This window comes from Rhodnius prolixus, unplaced genomic scaffold (genome assembly GCF_049639745.1).
Source record: "Rhodnius prolixus isolate KJV_2025 unplaced genomic scaffold, Rpr scaffold_5, whole genome shotgun sequence".
NCBI classification, from domain to species: domain Eukaryota; kingdom Metazoa; phylum Arthropoda; class Insecta; order Hemiptera; family Reduviidae; genus Rhodnius; species Rhodnius prolixus.
This window is the reverse complement of record NW_027411624.1, coordinates 43,558,643-43,578,257: the sequence shown is the minus strand read 5'-3', so window position 1 is coordinate 43,578,257 and position 19,615 is coordinate 43,558,643. Positions and strand designations below refer to the sequence as shown.

The window sequence follows — 19,615 nt, the reverse complement described above, 5'->3', positions numbered from 1 at the left end:
GGCAATTAAGGCTCTAGCAAGGGTGCAGAGACTGGCCTGTCTGATGATCACGGGGGCCTTTAGTAGCACCCCTACTGCGGCGCTGGAAGTACTTCTGGGGTTGGCTCCGCTTCAATATGTTATTCAGGCGGAGGCAAGGGCCAGTGCGTACAGAATGGCGAGCAATGGGCAATGGAGGCGTATAAGTTCCTGCATTGGCCATATGATTATTTCAGATAAGGTTGACCCTGGGCCGGTTATTGACATGGCAGGGGACAGTATCTGTCCTAAATACAGTTTCGAGACTCCTTTTCAGGTGTGTATTAAACCGAGGACTGAATGGAGGGTAAACTGGACGGATCAGTACCGGAAGGGAGGCATTTGGTTTACCGATGGCTCCAAGATGGACTGTGGGACTGGGTCTGGAGTGTATGGGGTTAAACCCGAGGTACTCATTGAGAGATCTCTTGGGAGATACGCCACAGTCTTCCAGGCCGAGGTTTTTGCTATTAAAATATGCGCTGAGGAAAACCTGCGGATGGAACCTAGAAATAGGGAGATTCGCATCTTTTCGGACAGCCAGGCTGCACTGAAGGCTCTCGTATCCTTCAGAATCACCTCTTCCCTGGTCTGGGAATGCAGGAAGGCCCTGGAACTACTGGCGCGGCACAACAAAGTTCGGTTGGAATGGGTGCCGGGTCATGTGGGTATTGAAGGGAATGAAAAAGCTGATTATCTGGCCAGGAATGGGGCTAACACTCCTTTCATCGGTCCAGAGCCTGTCCTGGGGATCACCAGGGGTTCGGTTCGCGCGGCTCTCAGAGATTGGATCTGGAGGGAGCACGAAAAGAACTGGGTGATGTGTCCTGGGGTTAAACACAGCAAGACCTTGATGCCTTGGCTGTGTAAGCAAAGATCCAAAGAGACCCTGTGTTTGGGCAGAAATCAGATTACTCTGATTACAGGCCTATTCACGGGGCACGGTAGGTTCAAGAAGCATCTGCGCAAGGTGGGGCTTATCAGCTCGGAGCCGTTGTGCAGATTATGTCAGGAAGAGGAGGAAACGGCCTCTCACCTGTTGTTCGATTGCGTTGCAATCGAAAGTTTGCGCTATGAAACCTTTGGAACGTTGAGGCCGAAGGAGATAGTAGCGCAAAAACAACTAGTAGGGAAAGTCCTTGACCTCTTTAGGAGGGGAGGGTTCGCCTACTAGAACTAAGAAGGGATTGGCACAATAAGTCTTCTGTGGCTGCGGTGCCTTGGGGTATAGGTCCCGTCCCAACTAATATCTTATCTTATCTTACAATTAAAAGATTTTTTTCCTTCCCCGGAAAATACGAGGTCTGTAAATTAAGTAATGAGACTGATTTTTTTATTCAAAAAGAAGTACAATTCTTTATTGTCAGCTTCAAAATAACTTCCTTCTGAAGCCAAACAGCGCTGGAGACGTTTCTTCCACTCCTCATAGCAGTGCTCGAACTCTGATACTGGAATAGCCTTCAGCTTGGTCGGTTACAGCCCTTTAAATGTTATCGGACTGTCCCAAAATGAGTCACCCTTGAGGTGATTTTTCAACTTCAGGGAAGAGAAAAAAGTCACAAGGACTCCAAGTCAGGCGAATAAGGAGGCTGTGAGGAGCCACAGGAATGTTTTTTACAGGGCCAAAAACTCTGGTTTATTGAAATTGCTGTGTGGACAAGGAGCATTATCGTGATGCAACACCCACTTGTTCCTTGATGTTTGGTCTCACACGAATGGATCCTTTTTCGTAGTTTTTTCAAGAACCTCTCGGTAAAAGTGCTTTATGACCGTTTGAAACTTAACAGACCTCGTATATGTTTCGAAAACCCTCCATTGTCCCGAGAAATAAGATTTTAATGTGTTTGTAAGTGTACGTTAACAATTTATCCCTAAAAAAAAGAAAAAAAAAAAAAAGAATCACAGAAATTCCCAAAAATTTGATGACTGATTTTAGGACGAAAAACGAAAATACTCGTACGTTTTGAGGGAAAAATAAAAACCAACCGGAAATAACACTTTGCTGAATCGATGTTTTTTTCTTGAGATTTTTCACGAAAAAAAGTTCTTCCGATTTTCAATTTAAAAAAAAAATCCTACAGAAAATTTAAAATACTTCCGGAAAAGAGATAGTTGCTTTTCTCTTGAGAACTAATTCAGCGTAAATTTAAGACTTATCATGTTTTATATTTTAATAAGGATTAAAAATATGTAGTAACCAAAATTTGAAATTTGGAGAAAAAGTAGCTCACCGGATGTGACGTTTCACTGAATAGAATTTTTTTTCGAAAAAGTGAACATGTATGAACATGAAGAAAGTTTGATTACGTAAACGGCGGCAAGAAAAAGAGGAAGTCCGGCGACTTCATTTTGCTGCCCTCCCCCCACATCACTATCACTACTTCCTTTTTCTAATAATACGAAGAAATTCTATTCACTTTCTTTTTTTTTAATGACGTCAATCTTTATTTATAACTTCATGATAAAAAAATAATGAATATCCGCCAATGTTACACCTCTGGTGGATATTGAGGAAACTAAATCATTCATTAAACAAAAAAAAAATAAACAAAAATTGCCGCCAGAGAAAACGAGCGGCGTTACTTAGCAACAGCCGTCAGTCGTAGATCTGACGGAAGTTCCAAATAAGTACTTAAGGCCGTACGTATAATATCTCTTCCGCCAATAAATGAATAAATAATTCAAAGTTATGGCGGTAATATTTCAAGACGAGCTAATAATAATATCGTAAAAATACAAGTGTTCATTTTCTGACAGCAAATTTATTTCCTTAGGGAATGACCGTGTTTTTTCTGGATAATTTTAAAAATTCTAACTTTATATTTCACTGTGCCAGTAGGGACTTCACCGATCAAATCGCTAAACGTGAAAAGCTTGAATCAAATTTTACTTAAATTTAAATCAAACATTTAATTAACACAAGAAAAATTCAAGAGAAACAATCAACTAATCAAATACTATAATCATGCTTGTGATATTATTTAAGTAGGCGCCCACTTAAGTTGAAGGTAAAAACTTCAAAATTTGTTTAGTAAAAAGCAGTAAAGTCCAACTACCAATTAGATGTCGTGGATGGAGGCGACTAGCAAACATACTTTACTATAAATTTCTTTTATTAACCATTAAAATAAAATCCAAGGCCTAGAGACCGGGGAATCGAACCCACTAAACCAACAATACATCTTAGCTTTGTGGGTCTAGCCTACAACCTCCTAACATACTTTACTATAAATTTCTCATATTAACCATTAAATAAAATCCAACGCCTCTAGACCCCGGGAATCGAACCCACTAAACCAACAATACATCTTAGCATTGCGGGTCTAGCCAATAACCGCCTAACATACTTTACTATAAATTTCTCATATTAACCATTAAATAAAATCCAAGGCCAAGACCAGGGAATCAAACCCACTAAACCAACAATACATCTTAGCATTGCGGGTCTAGCCTATAATCGCCTAACATACTTTACTATAAATTTCTCATATTAACCATTAAATAAAATCCAAGGCCAAGACCAGGGAATCGAACCCACTAAACCAACAATACATCTTAGCATTGCGGGTCTAGCCTATAATCGCCTAACATACTTTACTATAAATTTCTCATATTAACCATTAAATAAAATCCAACGCCTCTAGACCCCGGGAATCGAACCCACTAAACCAACAATACATCTTAGCTTTGCGGGTCTAGCCTATAACCACCTAACATACTTTACTATAAATTTCTCATATTAACCATTAAATAAAATCCAAGGCCAAGACCAGGGAATCGAACCCACTAAACCAACAATACATCTTAGCATTGCGGGTCTAGCCTATAATCGCCTAACATACTTTACTATAAATTTCTCATATTAACCATTAAATAAAATCCAACGCCTCTAGACCCCGGGAATCGAACCCACTAAACCAACAATACATCTTAGCATTGCGGGTCTAGCCTATAATCGCCTAACATACTTTACTATAAATTTCTCATATTAACCATTAAATAAAATCCAAGGCCAAGACCAGGGAATCGAACCCACTAAACCAACAATACATCTTAGCATTGCGGGTCTAGCCTATAACCACCTAACATACTTTACTATAATCTTCTCATATTAACCATTAAATAAAATCCAAGGCCAAGACCAGGGAATCGAACCCACTAAACCAACAATACATCTTAGCATTGCGGGTCTAGCCTATAACCGCCTAACATACTTTACTGTAAATTTCTCATATTAACCATTAAATAAAATCCAACGCCTCTAGACCCCGGGAATCGAACCCACTAAACCAACAATACATCTTAGCTTTGCGGGTCTCGCCTCTAAACGCTCGGCTATCGTGGCACCCTTCAAAATTTATTTACAAACTATGAAATTTAGGATATCCAGGAGCGATTATCAATAACTGGCGTTGGTACTAAATATTTTGTGGTACTTAATTCGTCTGAATTTCCCACCTGATTCGTCTATTCTCGACGCTCGACACCCTCAAGGAATCCTGATGATAACAGTAGATTTTTCTTCCTAGTTCTCTCAATTTTGCGAGAGTTCCAGACTTATTCCAGCCCACTCTATTTCCCGTCTAACAACTACATATTTTATCTGTTAACATTTTCCAGATAAGGGAACAGTTTTTTTCTTTTTTTTTTGTCCTGCAAAGCTGTAGAATGGTTTCTGTGTCCTGAAGGATTCGTATCATGTGGGAGACATTAGTCAAATACCTCCACTCTGATCAAATTACAACACGTGCTGCTTGCCTGAAATGGACACGTGCTCAATTTACGCGTCTTGTCAAACTTCATCTGGGAAAAAACAAACTCTGCTGCTAATAGATAAGTGTTCTATTTGTGCAATCATTTTCTATTAATTAATCATTAATAATTATCATAAAATTATGATAAATTTGTCATTGATGACCTTCACCTATCCTTTCATTGACCCTTAGTATAATATAATTAATAGAAATTTATGTAAACTATGGTCGAACAAGTCTTAACCGATTTCGAAAAAAAAAAAAGGGCGATTGTTTGATAGTTCATTACTTCCGGGACTTTTTACTTCCTCTTACTGCTCTAATAAGAGAAGTTATTGTTATCGTACGAATATTTTCGACGTCGAATTTTGAACACCGGAAATATTTGTCCTCTGAGTCAGAAAAAGTGTTTACAAACTTTAAAAAACGTTTCTCAGTGTGTTTATATGTATACAGGGTGAAGCAGTAAGTATTGTCCATAGGCCTTCTGTGTGTAGTACATCTAAAGTGGAGTTCAATGACGTATTGGTCAATTTCATATTTTTCACTGTACTTGAGTGACGTCACTTAATTTTTTATTTCTAAAAACATAACTTTTTTTTTCCAATAAAAATGTTATTACTCAGAAAGTTTTAGTCCGAATTCGATTCTGATGACACGGTTAGTAAGACAGATAAATTTTCTAAAAAACTGACACCATTTTGAAGCATAAGTTATTCTCCAAACAGCCTCAATCTTCCTCCTGGATGCTGGAAACAATAAAAGTAATCGAAAATTTTTGAAAAAACTTAGGCCCTTACGTGATCATTATCAGACCTAGGTGCTGGCCACTTTTTAGTAAAAGTTTCCTTGTCTAATGTGGGCTTTCAAACGCGGTATATCATTTTCCAGGATTCCTTTTATCTTCCTAAGAGAAATTACGTTAGTTTTTGGCAAGAAAACGCTGTTCACGAGCACCACAACAGTGTTGTTAGTTCATCAAGTTGTTTAATTCATTGAAAACTCTTTTAGATGGCACCAGTAGTCAATTTTTAAAGTAGGCTGTCTTAAAATAAGGAAGTCAAAAGGTTGCAAATAGCATTTTCAACATATTTGAGAAAAGTTTAAGAAATATGCTCCGAAAATGGTGTCAATTTTTTAGAAAATTTATCGTGTCTTACTAACCGTGTCATCAGAATCGAATTCGGACTAAAACTTTCTTGAGTAATAACATTTTTATTGCAAAAAAAAGTAATGATTTTAGGGAGGAAAATTTTTAAGTGACGTCACTTAAGAACAGTGGAAAATATGAAGTTGGCCAATACGTCATTGAAGTCCACTTTAGATGTACTACACACAGTAGGCCTATTGGACAATACTTACTGGTTCTCCCTGTTTATTTTTACAACTTAACAAAAACAAAATCTTTGAAAATCGATATTCCACGTAGATGCTATCAGAGGATGATGACTCATCGATCGATACAAGTATCGATAAAAAAAAAAAAGTACAAATTTGTTACTAAGAATTACATTTCCTTCAAAATACTTCAAGCTTGAAGTCCAAGTAAGACGTTTGAGAGAGAAAAAAATCACTTGAATATTTTCTTCCAGATTTTCCAGAAGAATAAACAGGAAACAGATTGGAAAACTGGCGAGAAAAATTCAATCACCATGATGAAAATTTGATTTTAAAATGAAAGAAAAGAAATGGTTGAATTTTTACTTTTGGGAGTGAATCTATTATTGAAAGACCAAGTCTGAAGTGGTTGGACTGTCCATTCTTTACAGCTGTTCAAGTATACTTAAGTCTGAATGCTAAGTTTATTTTTAACCATTACTTTCTTTGAAGCATCCCCTAAACTTAATCTCTCTTCTATCTTGTCAAGCTGTAGCAGTCGGCTGATTACAACTTTCTCTTACTTGGTGAGAGAAATTTAGCGTTTTCTATAAAAAATTTTCAGATATTTCCGGTTTCCGGAATTATCCGAGTATTCGTCTTGTCGTCTTGAGGTCCACTCAAGTCAATTTTTGTTTCTAGACTTTGGCTTAAACATGAAATCTCGCCGCTACCTAAATACTCGAACTTTTGTATTTCTTTATAATGCCTCCAACGGAAATTGGCCAAGTAACCAAATGATGGAGAATCCACGAACCGGAAATGACTTGTTACATAATGATTTTTCATTTTTTTTTGGGGGGGGGGAGATTTTCACGAAACAACTTCAACAATTTTCTTTTTATTTTGCGTTCTTATTTTAAAAGAAAAGTTTGTTCGAAACATTTTTCTTTCAGGGATATCCTGTAAAGAACTTTTCCGGGAGAGAAACGTGAGTAGAGTTCCCCTCCTTCAAAGTGTCATCAATAAAGAACTTAAGCATAAAAACTATATTTTCTTATATAATTTGATTATTTTACTTATAAAACTATTAAAAGTACTTGTTGGGACCCAATCAAAATATCAAACCAGTTTTAAAAGAAACTTAGAAAACGTGTATTTCCGGTGTAATACTTCCTCATTTTATTTTTTAATTTTTGGCGAACCTTTGAGGGTGTATCACCCCATTAGCCCCCTCAAATCTGATTCCCACCAGATTTTTATTCTCAATATTTTTACTCCGTCAAACTTATTAACTCGTATATAGTTTATGTCGCACCACATGGGAGCAGTAAAAATGCATCGATCGCCATGTCAACAACATCCGGTCAACATGACGTCTGTCAAAAGGTTATTGCCATTCACTTTCTATTTTAAAGAATCCATGTTCCACAAAAGAAAAAATAATCGACCGGAAACTATAGTTTGTTTCTTTACTTTTTAATGACCAATTACGATACTAAAATGACAGAATTGATAAAAAAAAAAGAAGTATTTCTTAATTAAAAAGAAAAAATAACATTGCAAGAGGGGCGGGGGGAAAGCTCCTTAATAATACAAAAGGCACAGGACCGTATATTATGCTGAAATGTTACTTTAGAGGGAAACTAACTGCCTACAACGGAAACGGAGGAAACGGCCACTGCATGTGTTGTGTCAGTGTGAGGAGCTTGTCTGGGCTAAGGATGTTACTTTTTCCGGGAGGAAAAACCAAGGCCCGAGAGCTTTACCCAGGAGTCGCTCTCCAGAATTAAGAGTCTGATACTAAAACGGACGGTGTCAGTGTGAGGAACTTGTCTGGGCTAAGGATGTTACTTCTCCGGGTAGCGAAAACCAAGTGCCTGTGAGAGCTTTACCCAAGAGTCGCTCTCCAGAATCAAGAGTCTGATTAAAAGGACGGAACTGGGAGGGCGAGCTCTAAAGTTGGGGGAGCCACAATAGATCCAAAGGGGGTCGCAGTGGCGTATGCCTTCAAGGACGCCCTAATTTAATCTATTCTATTCTAACTGCCCACCAAAAATCAACAGAACATCTAGAACAGTAATGGCGAACCTATGACCCGCGGGTCAGACACTGGCCCCGCGCAAGCTTTTTCACTGACCCACACAATTGCTAGGCAACCATTTGTTTGTTTACGAGGGTTGATTTAGATTTTCTAATTGTGGTGGATAATTTATATTCTATCTGTATTTTTTTTTCAATCACGCATTGACACAAAAGCAATTTAAATGCTATCTATAACCTTTAGTTTGATCATTACAGTTCTAAATCACTTTTGTAAGTATTTGAAATAAAGTAAAAGGTGTTTACAAAATATCAAATAAAATGTATAGTTTTACTCATATTTTGTTTTGTTAAAAAAAAAATCGACAACCCAAAGCAAATAACCATATTTAGATTTTCCTTCAGATAAAACACACTTTTGTAAGGTTGCATTTCAGTTATGTTTGTAAAAAGAGACTTCCGTAGTACTTGTTTCGTCCCGTTTTACCCCGTTAAGCCAACTTTGAATTTTAAAGGTGTTTAATTTTGAAAATATTCAGTACTTAACTCTTGTGCAAATGGGGCATTAGTGACCCAAGAGCTAGTACTAAAAATGAACAAAATTTGACCCACGTCTCAAAAAGGTTCGCCATCGTTGGTCTAGAACTACTGGCTGTTTGATAACGCTCTCGTAATCAGTAATTCAAGCCACCCCCCCAAAAAAGTCTATTAAGTCCTTTTACTTCCGATTTATTTTACTTCGATTTTTAGATATCACCAGATCCACATCCGTTTTGCACCCCCCACCTATCCAAAAAAAAAAAAAAACTGTTGTTCACAATTTTGATGTATGTTTTATGGTGTTTGTATTAAATTTAATATTTTTTGAATTTTAGCGGAAATATGATGTTTTTTGTAGACGAAAAAAATTCTGCCCGCACCGGAAAAGACAAGTTGTCAAAATTTTTTGGACACTTTTCTATAATTTAGAAAAGAATTGGTTCCTATTTTAGCATTTTCCTTTTTTTCCAACAAAATATTTGCGAGAGAAAATTTTTTTGGGGGATTTTCTTTTTTCTTTTCTTTTTTTTTTACGTAAAATTACATTAAGAGAAAAAAATTTTTGGGGAAATTAACCATCATACCTTAATTCCTTGAAAACTGTCAGAATTTGATGCCGGCATATCCACCTTAGTGTTGATATCGTCTCCAACATGTCAACATCACAATTATTAGTAAATTTATTTTTATTTCTTTAAATGATCATTTCTAAATGTACACATCACTTTATCACTGGATTCCACCAATCACATTTCGTTAAAATTAATTTTATCTATTTTTAATTTATCACAGATACACTTAATTCACTTCCTGCAACTTACACGGGGGGGGTGGGGCCACTTTTAGATTTGAAAATACGCGAATAAAAGCGGAAGTGAATTTTTTTTTTTAAATCACAAGTCTTATTGACGTACTATAGAGATGCCAACGCTATCCAGCGTCAGAAAACTGCACTGACTGCACATTCACTGTATTCAAATAATATTATTATTATTATAATGGCTAAAAAGCTGTACTTTTATTGGCTGGCCGGCCGGGTTTTAGTCCTCGGTATCTATCTACACGACGGCAACAGTTAAAATAATACACACGCGCGAGTAACAACAACTTTAGACCGAGAGCTTTCTGTACCCCTACCTGTACTGTAAAATATCCCCACTACTTTTTAAAAAAAAATTTTTTTTATTTATTTTTTTAGACTTTTACTGTTTTAAAAAAGCAAAAAAACCAGTGGAGACTTTAGTAACAGTGCTTTTTTTTTTTTCTTCTTTTACTAAGCAGGCTGTGTGTGTGTTTGTGTCTATGTGTCCGTGTTAAGTTCCCTTTTTTTTTTTCTTTTTTTTTTAAAGTACCAACTTAAATATTCCCCAGTTAGTGGTGATGGTGTTGGGTGGAGGGGATAGGGTAAAGTGCACACAAAGACACCACAATGCACATTATAACCAGAGTGAGAGAGAGAGAGACAAGTGAACCGGTCTTGGACACTAAAAACGGGTGTGGGTAGGACACCTTTAATCCTTCAGGAACCTCTCCCCACCGCTACTCAAACTGACAGGAGGTCCTTGTGTATATATACACTCACACTCATACCCATACTCTGCAAAGTGGTGCAACAGAGATAGATAGATCTCCACTGTCCTTGTTCTTCTCTTTTTGCCATGTCTACTTCTTATTTTTATTTTTATTTCAATGCAACCTTTATGCACCACACATCTCATACGCACTTTGCAAATATACACACGCGTGTTCGTACGTACGCTGTTCCAAAAAAAAAAAAAAGTTTTATTACACTGATCTGTGACGTCATTTCCTCCTCATCATTGACGCTCTCTCTTTCGGCTATCGCTGTTTTTGTTTCCTTCCTTTTTATCCTTCTAGCGGTGAGACAGTCAGACAGACAGACAACTTTATATCCCTGACCCATCATCATCATCATCCCATTTTGGAGGTATTTCATTCTTCCTTCTCTTTCTCACTCTGTCTCACTCACACACCGTCAATATTGGTTATTCATAAACAGCTGATAAGGATTTATTTAAAAGCAACAAGAATAGAATAGCGGCCTTGCTCAAAGAGTTATTTTTTTTTTTTCAACTTTCCAACCGGAAATAAATATTTTGAGGCAAGTTTTTCACTAATTGATCTTTTTATAAATAAAATAAAAAAAATTAAATTTTTAGATCTCTAAATTCATGGTTACCAACATAAAATGAAATCCTTTTACGTGAAGTTAAACTTTGCGGGTGCCTAGACGCAGGGGTCGCCAATTTTTTTTTTTTTTTGTGATCATGGACCTCCCCCCTATATAATTTTTCGAAATCTCCATCGACCCCCCCCCATCATAAAAGTAATTTTCTGTTAATTACAAATAAAACTATCTATTAGGTTGACTGTGTTTGTACAATTTATTTTATGACTTTAAAAATTTATTAAAGTAATTTTTACATTGTGTAACAAATAGTTTTATGAAAAATATCTTAATGTTAAAATTTAAATATCTTAAAAAAAAAAAGCTAAGTGATCGCCTATTTTTTCAGGCGGGGCTTAACGTCCAACTACCAAATTAGGTGTCGTGGACGGAGGCGTAACATACTTTACTGTAAATTTCTTGTATTAACCATTAAATAAAATCCAAGGCCTAAAGACCGGGGGGAATCGAACCCATAAACCAACAATACATCTTAGCTTTGCGGGTCTAGCCTATTACCGCCAAACATACTTTACTGTAAATTTCTTGTATTAACCATTAAATAAAATCCAAGGCCTAAAGACCGGGGGGAATCGAACCCACTAAACCAACAATACATCTTAGCTTTGCGGGTCTAGCCTATTACCGCCAAACATACTTTACTGTAAATTTCTTGTATTAACCATTAAATAAAATCCAAGGCCTAAAGACCGGGGGGAATCGAACCCACTAAACCAACAATACATCTTAGCTTTGTGGGTCTAGCCTACAACCTCCTAACATACTTTACTGTAAATTTCTTGTATTAACCATTAAATAAAATCCAAGGCCTAAAGACCGGGGGGAATCGAACCCACTAAACCAACAATACATCTTAGCTTTGCGGGTCTAGCCTATTACCGCCAAACATACTTTACTGTAAATTTCTTGTATTAACCATTAAATAAAATCCAAGGCCTAAAGACCGGGGGGAATCGAACCCATAAACCAACAATACATCTTAGCTTTGCGGGTCTAGCCTATTACCGCCAAACATACTTTACTGTAAATTTCTTGTATTAACCATTAAATAAAATCCAAGGCCTAAAGACCAGGAATCGAACCCACTAACCAACAATACATCTTAGCTTTGTTGGTCTAGCCTATAACCGCCTAACATACTTTACTATAAATTTCTTTTATTAACCATTAAATAAAATCCAAGACCTAGACCGGGGGAATCGAACCCACTAAACCAACAATACATCTTAGCTTTGCGGGTTTAGCCTATAACCGCCTAACATACTTTACTATAAATTTCTTTTATTAACCATTAAATAAAATCCAAGGCCTAAGACCGGGTATCGAACCCACATAACCAACAATATATCTTAGCTTTGTGGGTCTAGCCTACAACCTCCTAACATACTTTACTGTAAATTTCTTTTATTAACCATTAAAATAAAATCCAAGGCCTAGAGACCGGGGAATCGAACCCAGTACCACAATGCATATTAGCGTTACAGATCCTTAATATTTATTAAATAATAAGTAATTATAAATTATAACTATAAATAATAAGTAATTATAAAATAACTTCAGTATTCCTTCTTAATTAATCAGATGGGTGTGCCTGGGTGTTTCTTTGCAAGGTTCCACTATATTGGGTTCGAAATTGTTTTATAGACCTCTGAGGGTTTATGGGCGCCTACGTAAAGTACAGATAGTAAACTTAGAGGCTACTGAAAAACTTTGCGGCAGTTTTCGTGAAAATAACCCCCCCCCCCCCCGCCAATAAAAGTGGAAAATTCATTCATTAATTGGTTGACTTCCGGTTAACCGATTTACTAAACAAAATTTGTAAATTTAGGTGGTAAGACTGTACAATACATTAAAAACAGCAATTTGGAGGAAATGTAAAGTGTTTCACATTTAAACTTCTGGCGAGTGTTTTTGTTTAGTTCCGGTTTATACAAACACACAGACACACACGCTGATCAATCTGTGGAAATGGGTACTTCCGGTGAAATCTCAAGATCTCATTCACTTGTAGAGATAAAAAAAAATGCGTTTCCTGGAACCAATTTATTGCGGTTGCTAAGTAAGTTCACCTGTTTGAACTTGTCGCCGGGTTACCATGACAGCAGTAGATAACATCTGCATCTATTCTATTAGGTTAACCAAACTTACTAGACTCCAGAGCTGGTTTGTAAAGAGTGTATGTTTAGTTGTACAGTCCAGCGTGGGTTGCTAGCCAACCTAGGACCACTTTACAAGTAAGAATTTTCTCCATTTACTCTACTTTCTATTTTCCCTTTTTTTCACATTGCCACATCTTGTTTTTCCACATTTTCTTTTCCCCACTTTACATTTCCCAACTTGAAGGATCATTTTCCTCCTTCAAGATTTATGCAGACTATTTCCTTTTTCAGCATGAAAACTATTTGTGAATAAAGAGTCCACCCTGAATTCTCATTTTCCAGATTTCTTTTCCGTCTATTAGACCCGTTTCCGATTTGCATAAAGTCCATTTAATTGAGTTTTCCGTCTTCACCAAACTGATTGAGTACTTTAAGCTAGGCTAGACCCGCAATGCTAAGATGTATTGTTGGTTAGTGGGTTCGATTCCCCGGTGTCTAGGCCTTGGATTTTATTTAATGGTTAATATGAGAAATTTACAGTAAAGTATGTTTGCTAGTCGCCTCCGTCCACGACACCTAATTGGTAGTTGGACATAAAGCCTGCCTGAAAAAGTAGGCAATTACTTTAATAGATTATTGATTTGCGTAACCAATGATCAAAACTCTTCTCCTGATTCCCTAACGTAGATCTCATAAAATAAGTAAAAACCCCTAGTTTGGGGGGAAAAAAATTAAAATTATTTATCAGCAAGAGAGTGGGGGGTAACGATAATTCAATTAACAAGTTAAAAGGAAATGAGATAAACCAGGGGGCCAGTTTATGCCCAACGAGCAGCGATAATCTGCCTTAAAGGGCTAACAATGAAAATGAGCAATCTGATTGGTTGTTGAAATTTCCGAAAGTCCAAAAGATCGTGTCAACATTTTAGAAGTAGGATTTTAAAACCGGATGTGCAAGTTTATTTGACGTAACCTGAATAAATAATGGTGGCGGTAAATTAAATTCAAATTATTTTCTCTTCATGTAAATTGGCTAGTTATAATGACAACTTGGGCGCCACGGTTGCCGAGCGGTTATAGGCTAGATCCGCAAAGCTAAGATGTATTGTTGGTTTAGTGGGTTCGATTCCCCGGTCTAAGCCTTGGATTTTATTTGATGTTTAATACCAGAAATTTACAGTAAACTATGTTAGGGGTTATAGGCTAGACCCGCAATGCTAAGATGTATTGTTGGTTTAGTGGGTTCGATTCCTGGTCTAGAGGCCTTGGATTTTATTTAATGGTTAATAAAAGAAATTTACAGTAAAGTATGTTAGGCGGTTATAGGCTAGACCCGCAATGCTAAGATGTATTGTTGGTTTAGTGGGTTCGATTTCCAGTCTAGGCTTTGGATTTTATTTAATGGTTAATAAAAGAAATTTACACTAAAGTATGTTAGGCAGTTACATGCTAGACCCGCAATGCTAAGATGTATTGTTGGTTTAGTGGGTTCGATTCCCCGGTCTCTAGGCCTTGGATTCTATTTAATGGTTAATATGAGAAATTTACAGTAAAGAATGTTAGGCGGTTATAGGCTAGACCCGCAATGCTAAGATGTATTGTTGGTTTAGTGGGTTCGATTCTCGGTGTCTAGAGGCCTTGGATTTTATTTAATGGTTAATATGAGAAATTTACAGTAACTAAAGAATGTTTGTTAGTCGCCTCTGTCCACGCCACCTAACTTGGTAGTTAGACGTTAAGTCCCGCCTGGAAAAATAGGCGATTACTTTACTTTTACTTTTTTAATGACAACTTCCCCTTGCCTTTTTCTTACAATTCCGGAAAGGAAGTGCAGTAATCTTGTGTACAAAAAAAAGTGGTTTGTACAAAATATTCTGTACGTCTTTCTGTATGTATCCACTATAATTTGAGAAAAAAAATAAATTATGAATCAGAAAAAGTCTAAACTTAATATTTCCCTTATTTGTCCGCCGAGGAAGCTTCAATATTGCTTTTGGGTCCAAAAGCCGTCAGCTTTAAGGATAATTTTAATGAATCGATTTTTTTTTTCGATCAATATACAATTTTCTCTGAATCAGCTTCTGCGATTCTATTTAAACTTTGTCGTTCTAGTGCAGGGGTCGCATGCGGCTCTTTTATCCAAATTTTGTGGCTCTTCAGCCTGTCCAAAATACATTGTATATTTCAATTTCATTGAAAAAAAGGAAAATTTAATTTATTAAAGTAAAGATATTTTTTCAAAAAGAATTTTAAATGTGATAGGTTTGAAATTGAATAGAATTATATTAAAATACAGTACGTAATATATAGGGCTGCCGCCATTTTCATTCTAACACAGGTTTAGTTATTATTTATTTGTCTATTTACTTTGCAATATGTGAAAATAAATATATAAAACATTTAAATGTTATTGAATATCATAAAAACAATAATTTGTGAATACAAATGATCTACAGAGTTTGTTTACACTACCATCCTTGCGGATCTTGGTAAGATTTATTAAAATTATTTAAGAAGAAAATGACTCTCTACTTAAAATAGGTTGCCAACCTCTGTTCTAGTGCAGCGATGGTGAACCTATGACCCACGGGTCAGACACTGACCCACGCAAGTTGTTTCACTGACCCACACAATTGCTAGGCAACAATTTGATTTAGATTTTTCTAATTGTGTGGATAATTTATATTCTATCTGTATTTTTTTTACAATCACGCATTGACACAAAAGCAATTTAAATTGCTATCTATAATCTTTAGTTTGATTATTACAGTTCTAAAAAACGCAAATGACGACAAATGCTTTTGTAGTATTTGAAATAAAGTAAAAGGTGTTTACAAAATATCAAATAAAATGTATAATTTTACTCATATTTTGTTCGTTAAAAAAAAATCGACAACCCAAAGCAAATTTAGATTTAGATTTTTCTTCAGATAAAACACACTTTTGTAAGGTTTTGTTCAGTTATGTTTGTAAAAAGAGACTTCCATAGCCACTTGTTTCGTCCCGTTTTACCCGTTAAGCCAACTGAATTTTTGAAGATGTTTAGTTTTGAAAATATTCAGTTTAAAATTTTTTAAACTTAACTCTTGTGCAAATGGGCATTAGTGACCCCAAGATCTAGTACTAAACAAAAAATGAACAAAATTTGACCCACGTCTCAAAAAGGTTCGTCATCCCTGTGCTAGTGTGTAGATCGACAACTCGCAGAGAAAGAGAGTGAGAGAGAACGTTTCGCTACAGAGGTCAGAGCTTTTTAACCGAAGCAACAAGTACTTCCGAGCATGTCCGGATGCTAAACGGAAATCGGCAGCAGGCGTAGAAGAGGGCAGCCTGGAGTGAATGCTCACCTGTAGTAGCGGACTTCCAGATGCTCTATGTTCCCAAGCGGACCTAAGTAAGTCTCTCAGTAATGCCAGGAAGGGAAAGGCTATTCTCCTTACTTAGACTACCATTTCCTCACCCTGGATTCCGCACTGTCCAAGATACTGTTGGTACAAAATTTGTCCAACCATTTCCAGGAAAGCTTTGCGCTCCGGGGGGGAAAAAGAGGTCACGACAACAACAGACTGAAGGTATCCGAGAGACGCTCGGTTTACCGGATACCAGAATTTGACTATTCCGGAGTATTTTGATCGCTTCAGTATAAATATGAAGATTACAATGAAATAACTGTTTTCTCCTTAACATTCGCGCTGCAGGATGCAGGATAAAGCAAAAAAAAAGTTACTAAAAAGAAAACCTATTAAAATATTCATCGAGCCAATCCCAGTTGTTTTTCTTTTCAATGTGTTCATACAAATGCTTGAGTTTTCACCTCTAAACTGGTGGAAAAATCAGTATAAAAGCAAGGAGGAAAATTCAAGCAAGAAGTAGCGCAACACCATTCCATTTGGATTGGAGCTTTTTTGCTTCTTCTTCTTCTTCTTCCTCTTCCTGTTTTATGCTGGAAACTCGCTTCTATATTCCATCTGCACGCTGTCTCTTCATATCCGCTTTGACTTGATAAGATTATTCTGTAAGAGTATCTCGTTCATTCAACTAGCACAAATCTCTACCACTTTTGTTTGACTTGCTAATGTCCTAGAATAAAAGATTCAGCTCACGGAAAAAAAAAGAAAAAAAAGATTATATTTTTTTGTAAAACAAGAAAATAAAACCCAATGAAATCCCTCTAAATCTTTATTAATAAATTATCTGCTCTGAACTCTCCGTTGACTTACTCCTGCAAAGCTTTCTTGGAGGTCCTAGAGATGGTTCCTTCGAATTACTCATCGTTTTATATCTAGAGCTGCCTGCAGAAGTCTGGAAGTTACCAGATTTTACCAGGAGAGAAATAGTTGTAGTAGTATGGTAATCGCCTATTTTTTCAGGCGGGGCTTAACGCCCAACTACCAATTAGGTGTCGTGGATGGAGGCGATTAGCAAACATACTTTACTGTAAATTTCTTTTATTAACCATAAAATAAAATCCAACGCCTAGAGACCGGGAATCGAACCCACTAAACCAACAATACATCTTAGCATTAAGGGTCTAGCCTATAACCGCCTGACATACTTTACTGTAAATTTCTCATATTAACTATTAAATACAATCCAAGGCTTAGACCAGGGAATCGAACCCACTAAACCAACAATACATCTTAGCATTGCGGGTCTAGCCTATAACCGTTCGGCTACCATGGCGCCCACCAGAAGAGCAGTGTACCCTAGCACCAAGGATCCTCTTTGGTATGCTTTCTCCAGTACGATATGTTCTCAAAGATTTAGTGCAGGAAATACAGATGCGGTACACCAAAAAATGATCATGCCCAACTTCCGGCTTCCTAAGAGAATGTGGGATGGCTTCGTTTCCATCATCAAGTGTTGGCTTAAAGATGAGTAATCTTACCCAATTGTTTTGCTCAAAATGAACTTTTTTTTTTTTCTGAGTAAAAGGATCTAAAAGGTTAATTTCGAAAAATTGGAAGAGATCGCCAACCTTCCTCTTGAAAAGCTTAAGAAAAGTAATTAAATTTGTATTATTTCAAAATGGTGGAAGGAATACTTCTATACGTTAATTAATAAAAGTTGAGATATCCAATAGCAGGCGCTCATTTACTCTCTTGAATGGGCCCCCCCGGTTAATTTCATTATCTCTCCAGAGTAGATGGGTAATATCCATTTTTAGGGGCAACTACTTTTCCCCGTTTAGATTAATAATGGGATAATGCTGTGGCAGGAAAGGACTGCCAGCTAATGTGGGAATAAATGTTGGGGGGAAAAAAGGAGGAAGCCTGATGATAGGATGCTACGGGAGAGTAGCCAGGTCGTAGCGCAAGAAGGTAATGGAGGCTGTGCGCGGCAAATGGACCAAAGAAAGCTTATGGTAAGCTTAACGAGCTTGCTGCTTCACTATCATGGGTTTTTTTTAGCTTCTTTATAGAAGTTTGTAAAACAAAAGAGTACACATTGTTGATATGATTAAACTTGGACTTACTTGTAGAAGGACATTTCCTCGATATTTTGTTTGTTCATGTTTTCAGTAAAGACTGCAGTAATCACGTTTATAAGACAAGTAACAATGCGCAGGTCACATTTTTATAAGACTGAAGGATATTGAGAACTTAATTCAGGTAAGATCGGGTGGATAACGTTTAAATATATTCTTTTATTCTAATGTGGTTCTGAGAGAGACACAAACTGATTCTATTCAAAGCCCAATATGGGCCAATAGAGCCTACCCTAGCGTGAAACAGCAACAACGCAAGCGGAGAACAGGAAACAACACTCGTTTTTTTTGAGAGGAAATAGCTGAAACTGTTCCACCGTCAACATCCTCCAAGCAAACGTCCTGAACTAAATCTCTTCATAGTCCTAACAGCCGTCATTAAGACAACAGTGTCCAGTCAAGAGATCCAACGTATACGGGATGGTAGCTAAGAGGAGAACAGTTCTAGGAAAGAAGTGGTACTCTAACTCCGCTGGTAGACTCTTAAAATCATCAGTTTCTTTATTTGTTCTTACTAGGCATTACAAAGGGCGTATCCCCATTCCAGAATGTTCCTGGATTCTCTATTTGTGAGACAAAATTATAGTTATAAAGAAAGGGATTTGCCCAATATTTCACAGAAAATTTGGTAACTTTATCATTTATAGAAAAAAAGAAAAAAATAGTTAAATTTGGGTATTTTTAAATGTTACTCTTTTTCGTGCACTTTTTGACGATCAACTAAACTTATCGCTTCCTTCCCTTCTTATATTCATCAGATTTTAAGGATTTCATTATCAAATTGTAGAGAAAAGTAAGCTCTATAACTGGTATAAATCGCGATGTTTTAATGATAATAGTAATCGAGATATAGGAGGTTAAAGTTTGCTGGTTTTCTAATACCTACAAATTTTAATCGCTTGTTTCTCTTTTTGTATTCATCAGATTTCAAGGATTTCTTTATTCAATTGTAGAGAAAAGTAAGCTTTATAATTGGTATAAATCGCGATGTTTTAATGATAATAGTAATCGAGATATAGGAGCTTAAATTTTGCTGGTTATCAAATACCTACAACTTTTAATCGCTTGTTTCTCTTTTTGTATTCATCAGATTTCAAGGATTTCTTTATTCAATTGTAGAGAAAAGTAAGCTCTATAACTGGTATAA

At 36.6% G+C, this 19,615-nt stretch overlaps 1 protein-coding gene across 2 annotated transcripts in view; it reads right to left on the bottom strand.

Moving 5' to 3' along the window:
• Nucleotides 1-19,615, bottom strand: part of LOC141457862 (EGFR adapter protein-like) — a 454,378-nt gene that overhangs the window by 347,698 nt on the left and 87,065 nt on the right. Inside the window, exon 1 of one of the 2 annotated variants that reach the window (XM_074135186.1) lies at nt 9,257-9,753. The exons of the other annotated variant lie outside the window; for it this stretch is intronic. Coding sequence (XP_073991287.1) covers nt 9,257-9,295 — 39 coding nt within the window. The 5' untranslated portion in view covers nt 9,296-9,753. Of the gene's footprint in view, nt 1-9,256; nt 9,754-19,615 lie in introns of those variants that run through there. 2 annotated transcript variants of the gene reach the window in all.